Below are 17,800 nucleotides of genomic sequence, written 5' to 3'. Positions count from 1 at the left end.
CATTAAATAATACTGTCTCCAGTTTTGTCGATGTCTAAAAAGTTTATAATCCCACAGGATCATCGACCCTGCTCTTCAGACTCCATGAGTTCAAAGTAGAAAACAGATATCTCGCATTTATAATAAAAATCAGTACCAATAAATGTAAAATATTTAACGTCCGAAAGTTGTATTTATGTCAGCTCATAGTCGAAGGAAAATATGGTCATATTCTGCCTAAGCTCTTTGGAGAAGGAACTTCTAGGAATAAAAAGCTGCTCAAAAGCAGTAACAAACTGATACAAATCACACATGAAACATTTAGAATATTGTGGAAATGGTTAATGATCCACCTTGGGTACGGAAGTGACTTTATATTGGACACAGAAAAAAATTATGTTTTTGTTTGCAGCTTATACCAACTTTCTTGCATCCTATCACTATAAAGAAAGGTTACATGCCTGCCCAATTATTTTTCACAGTACAAGTGACAGTTTAGCAACAGTACAGAATACACAGCTTCTCAGAGATATTTGTTTATCTAAAATTGTGTTAGTGTTTAACTAGTCTTTGACTTTCTTACCATATGTAATTGTATGTGAGAACTGGCATGTGAATTTAATACTCTAAAATCCTGTTAGTGACCACTGTTTGACTGGCTAAAGTGCATTTCTTGTGAAACCTAATAATGTCTGGGTAGTTTATTACGTTTCTATGCATCTCTGATTTATGAGACCTAGCAGACGACCTTGTGGTACATGAATAATTAATTGTAACTGAGGTGAGAGTTGCAGCTGAAAGCAACTGGTACAAAAAAGACTAAAGATGATATAATAGTGAAGTTAATGAATTTAATATATAACAATATATAACAACAAAACACATTATGTGAATATGTTAGCTGTTGTACAACGTATTGTTGGATCTGTTTTACATGTAAAAATAATTATAGTACCTGTCATGTTTTTATTTGTAGAAATACAATACCCATCATGTATAATTCTATTCAAAACTTGGGGACCCATGGTATAGTGACTTATTTTTCAAGTATAGAAAATTCCTAACTGTATGATATTAATCTACCTCTTTTGGCAAAGAAATCTATATTTTTTATATCAATAGCAGGCATATGAGGTACTGTATTTGATCTCCAGTGTAATCACTGTCTGTTGTTCAATAATACCAATCATGATCTATCACTTTTAGTCCATAAATGTGTGGCTTAAAGAGTATCATTATACAAATACTAAAGTTAGGCAATCGATTCCTGGTTCAGAGAATTACAATTTTCCTGAATTTAAATAAATTTAAAAGGCTTAATTTGTGTGAAAAAAAAAAAAAAAGATTGTACTGCAATCAGGATTCCAAACCATGCATGTTATAGATTGGTGTTGAAACTAACCTTTAACTAGATAATTAATTTTAATTATGCCCCTATTGTCTCAAACTATGACCCTTTGTATTTTGACTTACTCTTCTATCAGTATCATTTCTATTTTTTCTGTATATTGCATTTTTCCTTTTTATGATTTGTTGTGCTGCATATCTTTGTTAGCAAAGCTGTCGTTTTCCAAAGCTTTACAACTGTCTCAAGTATTCAGTAATGTTTTGAAATTACTAATGATTGGCCTGTGCTGTCCCCTCACCATACACTGTCATATAGCTTGTGGTGTATAAACCTATTTGTAGATGTCGTGTAATTTTGTTCTGTCATTGTATGGTTTGGCATTCAAGCTATCTACTGGTTTCATTTTTTAAAAATTATCTACTCGTAACACAATTAGTGTGATGTTTGAGGCTTTGTTAGTATTTTAACCATACCTTTAAGGCATAATTACTGTTTATGTATGTACTTTTCTATTTATGACTGTCCAAGTTCCACATCTAAAAATCAGGATTATGAAAGTATAACTTTAAGAGTTTTACTGTGGTCCATAAACCTGTTGCTATCTCGAAAATCTGCAATGCCTCTATGTAAATTGACAGTAGCAACCACCTACAACTAAATGTTAAAATCACCTTTTTGTTCATGGAAATAAATTTCAACTCTAATAACTTTGCTGGTATTCATTCTCACAAAAATCCTATGTTTACTGGTTTGCAGAAGAAAAGCTGCTGCGTCGTTATTTTGTAAACTGTATGAGAGGATTCTGTGTACAGGAAAAACTGACAGAAAGATAAATACTTATCTTGAATACAGTGTTTAATTTATTCAATTAGGATTCACATAAGAGAGTAACTCTTTGTAACTGCAAGTTCTATATTAATTTTACATTTTTTTGTCCAAGATTTTTTCACATTACCTAGGTATCGACATATTTATATTGACACACATACACGACACACGCTTTCAGATTACACCACACATGAAGTCACTGTAATGCATCATCAATCACATATTCATAGACCAGACGGTTTCGAGTTGTTTTTTCCACTTATATACACAGAAGGTTTTTATATTTATACATTTATAATATAAACAATCATACAAATTAATAATTACACATCACATTGACATGAGATTTACAGGAGCAAATATCAATTAGGAGTATGCCTTAAATTCTAAAATATTGTTTATGACACTGCCAGTGACTGAATATTTTTTTGTTTCAAGTAGCAGCTGAAGCTTATTACGAAAAGTTTGTCATCTTGACACATATCCTCCTCATCCTAAATCCTGATCAATATAATGCAGAGAAGTCTCAGTATTGGGTCCTTCTGATTAAGACTGTTTAATAGAAGAGAATATTAAGTGCCAAGAAGACAAATCTTTTTCTAGACGATATACGAGCTTTATAGCTTTATTCTATAAACAATGCAGTATTCTTAAAGTATGTAGTGACAGAGCATTGTGAAATATATGTATTTTTTCTAATTAATGAGACAATTCAATGAAAGCAAAGGAGATAGAAAACATCAGCCACAGTCCTTAATTGAACTATAAAAAGTACTTGTTGAATGAACGCTTGACATCAACAGCCATGGCACAGAACAGAGTAGCATTTGCCTGAATGGAATGGAAACATTTATTTGCTATAGGTATTTAGTGGCAGCATTCCGTGCTCATGAATAATATACAGTAAATTCTCTGTCATTTCTGACTTTTTCACATAAACGTTAAAATAAATATTTTGCATATTTATACTAGAGTAAATATTTTATCAATACAATATCAGGGTATCAGGCAATAAGTTAACTGCTCATATTCAGGTATCTAACTGTTCCACAGCTTCATTTTATGTACAAAGTAAACTATATTTCAAATATCTCACTGTCCACTTGAAAATTAAACACGTCTTCATGTTTCACTGTACATAATACTTAGATTGTTTCAAGCTGTCACAGTGATCATTGCAATATTGCAGAAACCGCATCAGACTTACTCAACCACCTCTGGATATTAATTTTATTTTAATAATTTGTTACACCAGGATAGTGTCCAAAATTTACCACTGCACTGCAATTTACATTGGATCTTGAGTTTGAGTGATGCTTTAAGTTTTTTATGAATGGAAAATAGTTGGTTGTGAAATACTGTACACCTCTGCAGACGTATCTTTTGCATATATAAATGTCACTTACAGAATCAATTCTAATATATTCTGTGGAGTTTGCTGACAAATGGTTTAATCATGTGGTTGTAGAGCGATTTTTGCTGTGTTTTGAAATTTTTGATGCCTATTGGTGGATGATAGATCACTTTTAATCACCCTATAAGTTAAATACGGTGGATTCACGAAATACTGCGCTGCATCAAAAGTACATAAAATGTTTTTTTGTTTCTGATTTCTCTAATGAGACTCAAGTAATTTGCTTCGGCTACACTGAAGCCAAAATAGTAGTAGAGTTGTCTTTTTATCACTGCACAACTGATGATCCATCAATGTAGACACTGGCCTTCCCAAAGCGCTTTTCCTTTTTTTGTGGCAAAATAAAGGTAAAGAGAAGGGAGTGCTGTCAACCCCACAGATTTTTTCCTCTTCAGACAATCGTACATTAGTGTCGTGTGTGTCGTTTGTGCTAGAAGAGGGAAAACCGTGCAACTGGGGGAAGTGCAGTTCCTTTCTCGCCGCTGGGTTGGCAGCAGTGTCCGTGAGACAGGCCTGCCACTCGAGACGCGGCGCGGCGCCTCGCAGCAGGCGCTGCCACCGGCCGCTTGTGCAGTGCTACTACTGTTGTTGGCCCCAGTGCTGCCACTCCCACTAACTGTAGGGGCTGCCGCACGCGTACAGGCCTCTCTGCATGGGACCCACCCCCATGCCCATCGCCTGGTGGAACGCGTAGCCTTCATCCTGGAGTGACGCCAGGTGGAAATCTGCAACACGCAAATACAACACGTGCCACCGGCGCTCCTAGCCATTCCCTCACACAAATAATTTTTTTAAAGACAATTTCTAACAATTTTTTGGAGGCACCATTGTGCATTTGTATACCGAAAATATTTCATGCACGAAAAGGGAGATGAGGATGAGCAAACACAGCATTCATTGTAGAACGAGCTTAGAAAAGAGTCACTGACAGATCTTGATAGCCCATCTAGTAAGACCTTCATCCCGGAGGGGCACAACATCGGTGTTCAAATCCCGCTCAGGCGCACAATTTTTTTCTGTCAGTGACAAGAATTTGGCCATTAATTCAATCTTGCAACAGCTTTCGAAGGCATGGCGTTCCACTGCAAAGGGCATTGATTAGATTGGAAAGGGTATCCTTAGAACTATGATTACATTTTTATTAAGGTGAAGTGTGTGTGTGTGATTGCTAAGGGTTGTACAGTATTTGGCTGAAGTTTGAAACTAAATTCTCGCAAACACTGTACTGATCTATTTGCGCTCTACACAGCAGTTGTTGTTTAGGTAATTTTTGGGACACAAATACACAATTCGCGCCTTTAAGTTTTTAAGAGCTGTCTGCTCTTAATACTGGGAAGATGATATCCCTGCCATGGAGGATTTTTAGTGTTAACACCACTTACATTCAAAAAATATTTTCTTGCAATGAATTTCATTTTCACTGCTTTGTCTGCAATTATATCAAGGTTCAATATTAAATAAAGCTACCATTGATTCTAATAAACATCACAGGGATGATTACTCATCACTTAAAATCAACCAGCAGGGTTGTTTTGAGCCTTTTCACCAAATTTGAAAATTGTTTATCAACTGTTAGAAAGTTACTCTATCATTTAACGCCAAATTTTTCACCAAGGCAAAGATGAATTATGAGAAATACAGTACTTATTTTCTTGTCTTCAACAGAACAACTGATGAGAGTTCATTACTTTTTATCAGACAAATTTGTCTGCTGAATAATGTGTAAGGAAAACCCTCTACATATTTTACATTTTCTTTAGCGCTTATATAAATATACTAGTGGCTTCACAGCAACCGTTAAAACAAGTCTCCCTGTATTATTTCCGAATTTGTTCATAGAATATACAAAAGTATGATTTACAATTTACTATACGTTCGAAATCATAGGAGACACATATGCATTAAATCATGCATCACAGCTGCATAAAAATACTGGAGAGCATCTCTTCATGGTTCACAGAAACAATCGTTTAATTATTTTGTCTGGCAACCAGCGTTCACTAGCAGTAAGATATTTCACTAGCCCCCAAAGCACGAGCAACAGAGATTGAACGTTGATACTTCATTAGTACCCAAAGCACGATAAACAGGGATTGAAGGTAGCTGATGTTTCTGGCGTTTATTGGCCTCAGTCAACTCCTGGTGAAAAGCCTTTTAAACACATCCGTTACATACGTCTCTCATACATGTACATGAAGAATGATATGTATAAATCATTGAAAGAATATTATACTAATGAACCGTTCGACGTTACGCATTCTTCAAAGCACATGAAAGACAATTACGTAACAACAATTGGGAAGCAGTACAGAAACCAGGTGTTGTGACTTTACTTCTCTCTCTGTTTCATCGAGAAATCTATCAGGCGGTACCCTGTACTGAAGAAGGTACAAAACTGAGTGAAATTTTTCTGTAATTTTTATATAAAGTTGATATCGAAGTCACCTTTTATCAGAAAGTCAGTAACTAACAACATGGGTCCGTCGTTTTCGCACTGAACGCGAGAATGTGCCAGGACTGGAGTATCACGTAGTACCATTGGCAGGGACAGTACTATACTGTAAAATAACTTGGCTTGTAGGACGCTATAAAAACTGGAAGGTACTACTTCAGTGTTTCTTTAAAACAATATTCCCAAACAGCAATCAGTCCTACATCAGCGATAGACCAGGCTTAATTCTGATATTTGGAAGAGGCAGTGACACGTCTTTTGGAGTTTCTCGTCTGCAGGCAGCAGTAAATGTCGAGAATAGTAAGGTGTACGAAATTAATAAAGGATTGTCTCGCCAGAAAATGCTGCGTCAGGAAAAAGAATTACAATAGCAGTTGGTACTAGGGAAGGTTCAGTGTGGACCACAGCGAGATCATCAACATTGAGCCATACTCATTGTACAGTATGTAACCAGAAAGACAGTCTTACATTGTCTCTCCAGGAGAGTGTCTCTAAACAGTCATCAGCTAATCATGAGCACCTGGTTTGAGTAATGAGACTGGCAAGAGACTTTGGCCATAAGTTAGACTCTTCGTGTTTGGGACCACACAGTGCCCACAAGGAGAAGTGTTAACTTAAGAAACGACTCTTTCTTCAGAGAAAGGATAATGCAAGAAATTTATTCTAGTGGAGGATCGGTGTTGAGTGCAATATCGCTGTTGAGACCAAGATCGTAAACACGTAACAAGTCATGAAAACGAAATACTGTCTGCCATTGGCATAAATGCTCCCGAACAGCCCTCAGCCTTAAACCAAATTAAGACATGGGAGAAACGGTGACTGATAAGCTGGACACTCAACGTTAAGGACCATCTTAAGTGTGTTGGGGCGAAATCGAGAAAGGACTGTTTCGCCTAAAAATGCTGTAAATGAAGACTTCGAGTTCGCAGTGAGACATATGCTTATAAGACCCAATGGAAAGTAAACGGCAGTCCCTCTTTATATCTTTTAAAAGATATGTTTCCTATTGTCGTTCCTACATTGGATATAGGCAGAACTCGTTGGATACAATGGCGTTCAGCTTGCAGACTCTAAGATCTGTCTACATAATAGGGTGCATGAAGTTAGGATTGTTTAGTCAGAAAACGAATAAAGCAAGCAATCGATTGTAAATGTGTTTTGGTGCTGAGCGTATTCTGGCTGCTGAGACCATAACATATCCTTGTAACAACTGATGAAACAGAAGTGTTTAGATTTCATAGTCGTGGATATTCCCAAATTCTCGTCAATCCTACACCAAACGAAGACTTGAGAATGGTGGGTGTCCATAAGGAAGACATTTCACGTTGAGGGCCTGGGTATGTCATTGGGACCAACTACAAACAGGACTGTTTCGCCAGAAAATGTGGAAAATAAGTACCTTGGGTTCGGTGAGACCGACGTCGTAGACACATGCTTATAGGAGATCACAGAAACTAAACGACAGTCTTTCATTGTTCCTGTAGAAAGAGTGCAGCCAGTCATCATCCCTCCATTGGTTGTAGGCGTGTTTCTGGACTGAAGCTTGCTGAAAGCAATGGTGAGCATAGTGATGTTCATGAACTTAGAAGCGGCTGTCTCACCGGAAAAAGAAGGAAGCAAGTAATCGATTGGAGAAGAGTTTTGGTGCTGACGCGATCTATCTGTCGAGATGAACACAGCAAACTTATGCTCATAATAAGCCGTGAACACTAAATGCTAGTCTTCCACTGTCTGAGACTTCCCAAATTGCCACCAGCTCCATAACAAATGCAGGCCTTAGGTTTGTCAACGAATAGTTGTCTATCATTTTGACGCACCATATTGATTGCCAGAGTACGTGCACTGGGACCAACATAAATAATGACCCTACCATCACGAAATTATGGAAATAAGTAATTTAAACTTGCTGCGAGGCCAACACGTAACCTTGTGGTGGTGGTAGCACACCGTGAAAAGTAACAGGCATTCACCGTCTATGCATAATAATGTTCCTAAAGTGCCAAGAGATCAGCCATAGATCCAACTCAGTGCTCCGATTTGGAAGAGGCAATGTTACGTCTTGTAGACTTTGAACTCCGTGGACTGCAGCATGAGCGCAAAGTGGCGCTGTGTGTAGACTTAGGCAAGTACTGTTTCATCAGAAAGTGAGATAAATAAGCAATTGTTGCTGGAGCTGATTCAGCTCCGAGTGGAATCTCGCTGTGAGACCATCATTGCTGTATCGTGCTCATAGCAGCTGATGAAAACTGAAAGGTTGTCTTGCGTGGTCTCCCTAACGGAGTATTCACGACGAGCGAAAGAGCCGCTGGCCTATCTTGGACCTACTGTAGGACAGTGTAATGTCATGTAGAACCACTCCCCAGCCTACGTGGCGAGGTGGGCGAACTGCGCGTAATGCGGGTAAGCCGGGTAACCTGGGTAAGGCACCAGGGCGCCACCGGGCCCCGCGTAGTAGTTACCGCCGGCAGACATACTGGCCATCTTGTGCTCCTTCTTCCACTTCATACGCCGGTTCTGGAACCAGATCTTGATCTGGCGCTCGGTCAGGCAGAGCGCGTGCGCGATCTCGATGCGCCGGCGGCGCGTCAGGTAGCGGTTGAAGTGGAACTCCTTTTCCAGCTCCAGCGTCTGGTAGCGCGTGTACGACGTGCGCTGCCGCTTCGTCTCCCCATTGGCATTCACGGTGCCTGTGGACAGAAAATAAAGAAACCAAGCTACAGTCACACATTATGTCATCGTACCTCGCACAACAACAGCAACAACACCAACAATGGCAACAACAACACCATCAACAATGGCAGCAGCAGCAGCAGCAGCAGCAGCAGCAACAACAACAACAACAACACCATCAACAACAACACCACCACCATCAACAATGGCAACAACAACAACAGCAACATCATCATCATCATCATCATCATCATCATCATCATCATCAACGGTAACAACAACATCAACAATGGCAACGACGAAGACAGCAACAACAACAACAGCAACAATGGCATCAACAGACACTGCAACTACAAAACAAACTGATAAAATCTTCTGGTATTGTCTACCGATTCGTAGCGTCGTGTTGTCACAACGTTTCGACGAGTTTTCTATCCGCCATCTTCAGGTGTCACTGGAAATGAAAACACCAGGTAAAAAACTCGTTAAAACGTTGTGACAACACGACTCCACGATTCGGCTGATAACCCGAGGAGATTTATCAACGAAATTGCCAATTATTCAAAATGACAGCCACAATCGCATTATTCATTTAGCCGATAACCGGTTTCAACCCGTGATGGGGTCATCTTCACACAATTTGGTCGCTCGCTGGAGTATTCACCCTGCCTGTGCACTGTTGGTAACATCAAAAGTCTGACAGAGAGCCATATAACATTTAAAAGGAAATTTCTGAAAACTCCTTATACTCATTAGTTGAATTTTTGGATAAAGTAAGTGGGTAATTTCCCGACCCCTCACCCAAAATAATAATAATAATAATAATAATAATAATAATAATAATAATATTAAGTGTCATGTAATATTTTGTGTAATGTAATATTTTGTATAGACACCTTTTATTAGTCTGACACGTTCCACATGGGTTACAATTCGCTGTGCTACCGAGCCACAGTTGTTCGCGATTGGTTTGAAGACTACTCTGGACAATTCGAGCGAATTATTTGGACACCCAGACTTCCGACATAGGGCATATACAAGAGGTCACCTCGTGCACAAAGTACTGCGCCAGTAACACTACGGCAATTATGAACGGCTGTAGAGGCAACATGGCTCAGTACTTCTGTGAGGTATATCGTACGACTTGTTGAGCCCATGTCGCGTGGAGCTTTTGCACTACGCCAGGAAAAAGGAGGTACCCCATGACTTGTCACCTCAGTGCATTTTACCATGAATCGTTTTAGCATTTATCATATATGTGTATTAGAAGCAGTACTTCTTAAGAAATTCAGAAATGTAAAATTTAATTACATGACGCCAGAAAAGTTAATTAACCCTCTCTCGTATGTCACAGGCATACCGACTCCCACCATCTTTTTCTGCTTTCGTGAAAGCTAGTGTAAGGCAGTGCTCCAACCCACTACTTCGTCTTATGGCGCGCGCGTGTGTGTGTGTGTGTGTGTGTGTGTGTGTAACACTTTGTGGCTACGAAAATAGATTCCGTGAGTGTCTGTGCGACAGAGAGAGAGAGAGAGAGAGAGAGAGAGAGAGAGAGAGAGAGAGAGAGAAAATTCAGCAGGGGGTGCCGCCCTCCCTCCGCCACATACCGCCTGTCTGTCCAGACCGACGCCTCCTCCTCCTCCCCCGCACTACCACCCCCGCGCCCACACCCCCTAGTACAGCCACCGTCCTTGGCTGCCACCGCACGAAAATAAATCATCCCCCTCCGACGGCCAGAGGTTCCCTATTGAGTCACACAGTCCCTCGCGGCTGCGAACACAAACGAAAACCCGAAAAGTGAAAATTTCTGTTCACATCCCCGAGTACATTGACGGTCTGGACACTGTAGACGAGAAATTAATTGGCACCATTCTATTTTTTGGTATAGTTTTCCGCTGCACTCGTAGTATTTACAAGGTTACACGACGAGCTCGTTTCGACTATTTGCCATTATCAAGCGTTCGTTTGCAGATGCCATATGTTACTATGTCTATGTTGCTATGTCTACGTTTGGGACATGTCTTAGCTGGTATGACGTTGTCCATGTTGCATCTTGGAAGGTAGGTATCCGGTGTCTACATGTTATATTACAATCACGTTATTTCTACGTACTGTAATCGTGTTATCTAGTCAAACTAGTCTTTTTTGGTTTTTGCATTGGATTTTACGTAAATAATAAATGTTCTGATGTATTTTGTTTGTCGTGATAATTTATACTTTTCCTATTTTTTTTCCTTTTATAATGTTAATGAAATTTTCGAGGCATTTTGTGTTTAAAATCTATTTGTCCATTACGGATGTCCCCTAGCAATTTTCTGTATGAGTGCAAATTTCCACTTCCTCCAAAACTTTTGTTGTATGTCCATTAGATACTTTGCGTAGAATTTTTAGGGGATTTTTAAAATTTTCTGCCTTATGTTTTTGAACTTTTAAATGCAAGTAAAATGTCGATCGTTTGCTTTCACAGTTTCGTGTATGTTCTTTAAATCTAATTCCGAAATTCCTATCTGTTTGTTAGATATTTAATTTATGTATTATAGACGCCACAAGAAAGTCTATAGACGCCTCGACGTGAAAAAGTGGAGATATAATTTTTTGTTGAATGTATTTTGGATTCTAAGTTGTTAATCATACGAAATGAAAATTTGTGTTTTCTTCAATAAGTTGCTGATCTTCAGCATAGACATAAGCATAATGTGCCATACGCAGACATAGTAACTAACATAAATGTAAGAAACAATATTAGATCTCTTATACCATCTTTACGCGTCTCCATGATAATGGCGGAACTCCGTGATCTTGTAATTACTACGATCAAATAAATCAATACTGCAGGAAAACTGTGCCAAAAAATAAAATATGTCGTTCTTCGACCTCATGCGTGCTGCATGCCACCGACTACAAAAATTTTTCATCACACTTTTCGTTTATTGTCATCTGATTCTCATCTCCTCACTCACTTCGAAATTCCATTATTCGATCTGGGAAATTCTGTAAACGTAATAGATCTATCGCGAGAACAGGATATTTTAGTGTAAAGCATAAATTATGAGAACGTTTTGAATCAGAAAATTACGACGTTAGACTTGTCATTTCTTCAGAAGCTTCGCGTGATACGCCCTGCCGCTAAGTAAGGCATTCCTCCAAGTTTTGGGCTGTGCCTGCTTTGAAATCTCTGGCAAGTTAGAACTGTGAACCAAACCGGCAGCTGAAATTGGGACCTTTGCCTTTCGCGGGCAAGTGCTCTACAAAATGGGCTAACCAAGCGCGACTCGCGACCCATCCTTACTGCTGTACTTTTGCCAATGCTTTTTTCTAAATTTCGCGGAAGTTGTTCTACATATCTTATTGTACTAGCATTCCTGGAAGGAAGGGTACAGTACCTTCCTTTGTTCGTCTACCTTATACAGATATCGTGACCACTGTAGCTGTATGGGCAATTGATTATTGATACAGATTCTGTGAGACCTCTCAGATGACGAAAGGACAAAAGTTGGCTTACTTCTGTGTCTGAAACAACCGACAGCCATACGAATTTAGTTCGAAATAAAATCGGTGAGTGCGAATATCTCAGTATTGGCTGTATTAGGTACAGATATACTACCTATTACCAACATACAAAAATTTGAGCTGGAGCGGGATTACAACCTGAATTCCCTGTTATCGCCTTAACCACTTGGGCTACTCCCTTTTTTTCGTAAAGCCTATCTATTTCTTCCTCATTTTTCTCTTCATTTGCTCTGTGCAGATATATGACACCTTTTAAGGTAATCTTAAGGTTTCATTTTAAATCGATATTTGGAGTGTTTTGAACAAAATGATGGTTAAAAGATCTCGATTCGACATGAGGAAGTTGTTTGAAAATCAACTTAAAGATCTTTCGGTGTGCGTTCACACCGATGTTTCCCCGCCGCTTTCACAAGGCAGTGTTGTCATTAGACTCGTGTTCGAGAAACCTATACTATACAACTGTTTTTCAAGGCGATAGCTTAGCGACGCTTTTATGTTTCCCTGGTGTATCACTGTTTTTCTTATAAAATTTTCTGCAGTTTTAGTCGCTGATATTTTGCCATTCCCGAAAATTATTATTCCTGTAATTTGTTTTAATGTGGGGCGGTTAGCAGTCATAGAGTTGCTGAGAATACAGTCTCTTTTCGGTTTAACATGAGACTATCACTGTTGCCAACTGATTTCATGAGAGTGGTTGGAGTTGGAAAGTGAATCTATCAGGGAACTAAATGCAACAACGGGGAGAAACGAGAAAAGGAAGAGATAAGATGAGAAACGTGTAAACCAAGAAAACAGAGCAACTGGAGTGTGTTAGCAACAACAGAGATAAAATATTACTTTGAACTGAGTCTCCCGATAATTAAATTCTCTGATACGTTTGTTTTATGATCAAAAAGTCTATTTGAGGTAGAGGTCTGAAATTTTTTGGGATGTTTCAAGGTGCTATTCGGAGGAAAGTAGATTACAGCCAGTAACGTAACAGAAAAAAAATACATCCCGGTTAAGCATAATAAAAGAACTTTAATTGTGATTGCCAAATGCAAGTATTTCTAGAGTAAAAACTTGTGGCTGCAATGACATCACTGTAGTATACTTTTCAGATAGACACGTTGTTAGTGTATACTTTAGTTTCAAGCATCTAAGTAATGTAGTGCATAGATTGCAAGTGTGGCTCGGCATATAAAAATGTGATTTTGAGCCTCACAAAAAACCTGTATTTAAGTCAATGTGAGAATTTATGTGATTAACTCTATATCAAGTTGTTCAGCAAGAGACGCTCCTATAGTCCTACAATTTTCATCGTAGTAAGAATTCACTTTATTTAGTTACAGCCGTGTTAACTTTATGAAAATTGTCATTATTTCTCCAGGCGTTCACAGATAAGTTATAGCAAAGTTGTTCGCTGAAAACTCTGCAGAGAGGGTAGCTACCGTGGCGGCACTATCCATACACACCTCCCGACCCGGACAGAGCAAATCTTCCGTAAGTCACACCGTCTACATCTTTGTACAATAGTCCCCTTCATTCATGATCGCTCGCAGTATTACCCTGGATTCGAGCCCCACTGGGAAAGAGACTACGCGGAATCGTGCCCAGTGATTGTTTCTCGGTTGATGCAAATTTGTAAACAATGGTGCGTGTTCGACGAGTATTTCCGTGCAGAGTAAACTATATATAGACGAAGAGAAACATTACGTATATAGACCGAAGCGGAGAGTGAAAATTTGTACCAAGGTCGGGAATCGAACCCTAATCTCCTGCTTAGTAGGCAGGTATGCTAGCCACTAAGAGACCTTGACACAGCGGTTCGCGCAACTGCACGGATTACCATGGCACGCCTCCCTCCACGATCCAAATTTTCACCCAGTAGCCTGGGGTGCAGTGTGTTAGATCTTTTTAGAATGTATATCACGTTCGTAATTTTGTAAAAGGTATTGTAAAAGTCGTAGGAAGGATAGAAAATCAGACTAGCAATACTAGAAAAGCATTTCGAAGACAGAATTTTTTTTAATCATATCAATTTTTCTGAAGGCATTTGTGCGGAACGTAGCCTTGTAGGAAACGTGGACGATAAACAGTTTGAGACACGTAGATAAGAGGCTTTTGAAATGTGGTGCTACAGAAGAAAGAAGAAAATGTGGCGAGTAGATCGAATAGCTAACGAGGAGTTACTGAATCGAATTGGTGAGACAAGAAGTTTGTAAAAGGATGGGATCGCTTGATAGTACACATTCTGAGACAGCAAGGGATCACCAGTATATTACTGAAGGGAAATGTGGGAGGTAAAAGTCGCAGACGGAGACGAAGAGATGAACACTGCAAGCGTATTCTTAAGGATGTAGGTTACAAGAGATATCCAGAGATGCAGAGGCTTGCTCGCGATAGACTAAATGCGGACTGAAGACCAGAACAACAACAACAAAACATCGCAAAAGTACGCCAGTGCACCATCAAAGTTTTCATAAAACGTTGTTGAGGAAGCCTTCTTACAGTGTAATGTGGAACTTGGACACGACTGCCGAGATATTGGAAGGAGACAAAAGTCTACGTTGCGGGTAGCCGAACCGCCAGGCGTAGCCGCTGTCTGGCGTTCAACGCAGTGCACTGTCAGTTTGGTTTCCTGTTTCTATCGGCACTGTGACGGTCGAAGACTGCCGTTTTTTCAGCTTACGTGACGTCCACGTTCAAACGCACCGATGTAAAATTATCTAACGACGACATTAATCAGTTGAAATGACACGTAAACAAAACTTACACGCACTATAAGCATTGTGGTACAATTTTAATGTAATTACAGTCTGCGAAAAAGAAATATCCAGGGGCTGTTGACGAAATAAATCTTTGTTTATTACCGTTTTCCACTCTGGTGGCAAATAAAATAAAACCAGTCCTGCATTATGATCATCAGCAGTCATATGCAATATACAGTGAGCAGTAAAATGTATTGCTACAGTTAATTACTCTCGTACACTGTGTCTGTTTTACCAGTTTTATTCATAACCCACAACCAAGGACATAAATATTGCAAGTTATGCAACGCTGGTGGAAGTTACGATCGATTATCCTGACTTGTGAGCAATATCTTTGCTCTCATATGAAAACTAACATTAGCTGATTCAGTCTTCCGTTTATAATACTACTTCTGTGACACAGTGTGCGGTACAGAACAAATGGAGTGTCTGTTTATGGGACAATTACGTCAGCCGTTTCAAATAAAAACTTGTTAGACAATGGGATCAGTTATCACCTTTACTCTTAAGTAAAGATCTGGGATTTGGAGCTAAAAATCACGAAATCGAAAAAAATAATTTAGAGAAGGAAAACAAATGAAACTAAGGTAAACTGCCTAGCTTTTGCACACAATACTTTCGGATAATCTGACAGAAGCAGTAACGTAAGCAAATATTCTGGAAAAAGTAGCGATAACAGCTGCTCCCAAAATTATATCTAGAAACAAAATATAAAAAATGCACCAAAATACATAGAAGAAAAGTAAGTAAAACAAAGTGAATTAGTAAATTTGAATATCTTAGAGAAACCGTGCATCAGAATGGACTAAGAATTACTAAAATGGGAGAACGATACGATTTGACTAAAAAATCTACAAAAATGCATACCTAGAGAAACTAAACTAAGACACTGTACTGCAGTTATAAGACCAGACTGCTTATATGGATGTGAATGCTACAGATGAGATAATATAAGCTGGATGGAATAGAGACGCGTGAAACAAAAATTATTAGAAAAATAATGGGTGCAACACAAAGCACAGGTAGTTGCAAAATAAGTAGCAATGAGAAAATTTAGGAATATATATGGGAAATATCAAAAGTAATGGAAAAGAGAAGTTTAATATTATTTGGACAACTCTGCAGAATGAATAAGAATAGACTAATGGAATAAATGCTCTCGAGTTTCTGGAAAAATAAATCGACAGTAGCACGAATTACTGAAAAAAATTAAAAGAATTAAAAAGAAAGAACGTCAAAGAATCGGACATAAAAGAAAGAAACCATTTTTAACAATAAAGTGTTAAATTTAGGCATCAAGGCTGAATAAATAAAAAATTGGAAACAACATGGAAGGAAGAAAGGGAAAGACAACATACGGGGATAATGAAGGAGTACGGGAAAAACAGTAAACAACAAGGGAAAAAAAGTAATGTGAAGTTGTTACGTGATCATAGTTCGTCAGTATGAAGACTAAAATAAATGAAATCATGAATAAGTGATAGGCATGCATGTTAGATTTGTATCTATAACTTGTCTACTAAGTTTTTTTAATCTGTTTACATGTATGGTATTTTTTAACTATTTCACTCAGATGGTGCAGCTCATAACGGTTAACTGCTACATGCCAGGGAAGTTTCCGTTAACCTGAAGTAACCGTATCCACGAGTATCTTCTACATAAAACAGTTTTGAAATGTACTATTTCTAAAATGGCCTTTTTAACACTTAGGTGAGTGGTAGCCTCGGTAAAACAGGTTCTCTGTAAATAAATACACATCGAAGCAGCTTTTGTTGGTCTTCTGATAGCGTTCTTTACATACACTGTCGTAACAAGAATGCACGTCTTTTGGTGTGGAGTGCAGGGTGCACACTACATGTAGGCTTACAGTGTGATAAGAAACAGTCCCAGAACGATTCCCTGGAGGGACACTTCCTAATTTATATTGACATCTGCCGATGGCTCTCCATCCAAGGTAACATGCGTGACGGTATCTTGTTTATCACCAACATACATGGTGATACATTTGGTTCAACAACATATGTCTGTGTTGTTGAGGGGATTGCATACAAATCGATTGTGCATTGTCTTACTGAAGACTAGATCTCTTTGACGGTGCATTGTCTTGCTGGAAACTAGGTCTCTTCGATGGTGCATTGTCTTGCTGAAAAGTAGGTCTCTTTCATGGTGCATTGTCTTCCTGAGGGCTAGGTGTCTTGCCAGGTACTGTCTGTTAACAACTGTCACATAGAATTATTGTTTTCCATGTTTTCCAAATTCAGTTTATTGACAATACAAGCGCAAGGTAGCTCAAGGTAAATTCACTGTGAACCACAACTGAAGCAGATTTTTGGCACTGTGCAGCTGCGACTGCATGATCTTGAGGTGACAGAAAGCCTCAGCTGCTTCTTCCTCTCTCATGCTGTCTTCGTGGTGCTTTAGGCGGAATGTACGTCAGTCGCAGTAGATTTGCAGCAGCGGCCGTTGGCAGCCCACGCGATGAGGATGTCCCGGCGGCGTTGTCGGGCGCCGACAGCGGTTCAGGGAAGGCTGCGAACCGCCGAGAGTGGCGTAGGTCGGGCACGCAGCGGTGGCGGGGGCGATTTATGATCCAGCCACCGCCTCCAGCGCTCCGTGGGGGCGTCCCGCTGGAGAAGGGGGGAGCAGGGGAAGGGCGGTAAACGGGTGGGGAGGGGACGGCCATTCCAGCCGCCCGGACTCTCGCAGTGCCGTAGCTGCCGTTATTCCATTGCTGTGTTTACACTCCTATTTACACCACACTGTTACGTGCTGCACCAGGTCGTACGAGGCCCAATTACAGATACTGACGGCTTATCACTAGTATGTTGGCCTTCACATCTTACGCGACA

The 17,800-nt window shown here is 39.5% G+C and overlaps 1 protein-coding gene across 1 annotated transcript in view; it reads right to left on the bottom strand.

Moving 5' to 3' along the window:
* Positions 1-2,169: 2,169 nt before the first annotated feature.
* Positions 2,170-17,800, bottom strand: part of LOC124718706 (homeotic protein Sex combs reduced-like) — a 314,948-nt gene continuing 299,317 nt past the window's right edge. Inside the window, exons 3-4 of the mRNA XM_047244327.1 lie at positions 8,481-8,708; positions 2,170-4,294 (exon numbers count right to left, since the gene is read on the bottom strand). Of these exons, the coding sequence (XP_047100283.1) occupies positions 4,182-4,294; positions 8,481-8,708 (341 nt within the window). The 3' untranslated portion in view covers positions 2,170-4,181. The remainder of the gene's footprint in view (positions 4,295-8,480; positions 8,709-17,800) is intronic.

Source organism: Schistocerca piceifrons, chromosome 10, assembly GCF_021461385.2.
Source record: "Schistocerca piceifrons isolate TAMUIC-IGC-003096 chromosome 10, iqSchPice1.1, whole genome shotgun sequence".
NCBI classification, from domain to species: domain Eukaryota; kingdom Metazoa; phylum Arthropoda; class Insecta; order Orthoptera; family Acrididae; genus Schistocerca; species Schistocerca piceifrons.
This window is presented reverse-complemented; position numbering and strand designations above follow the sequence as displayed.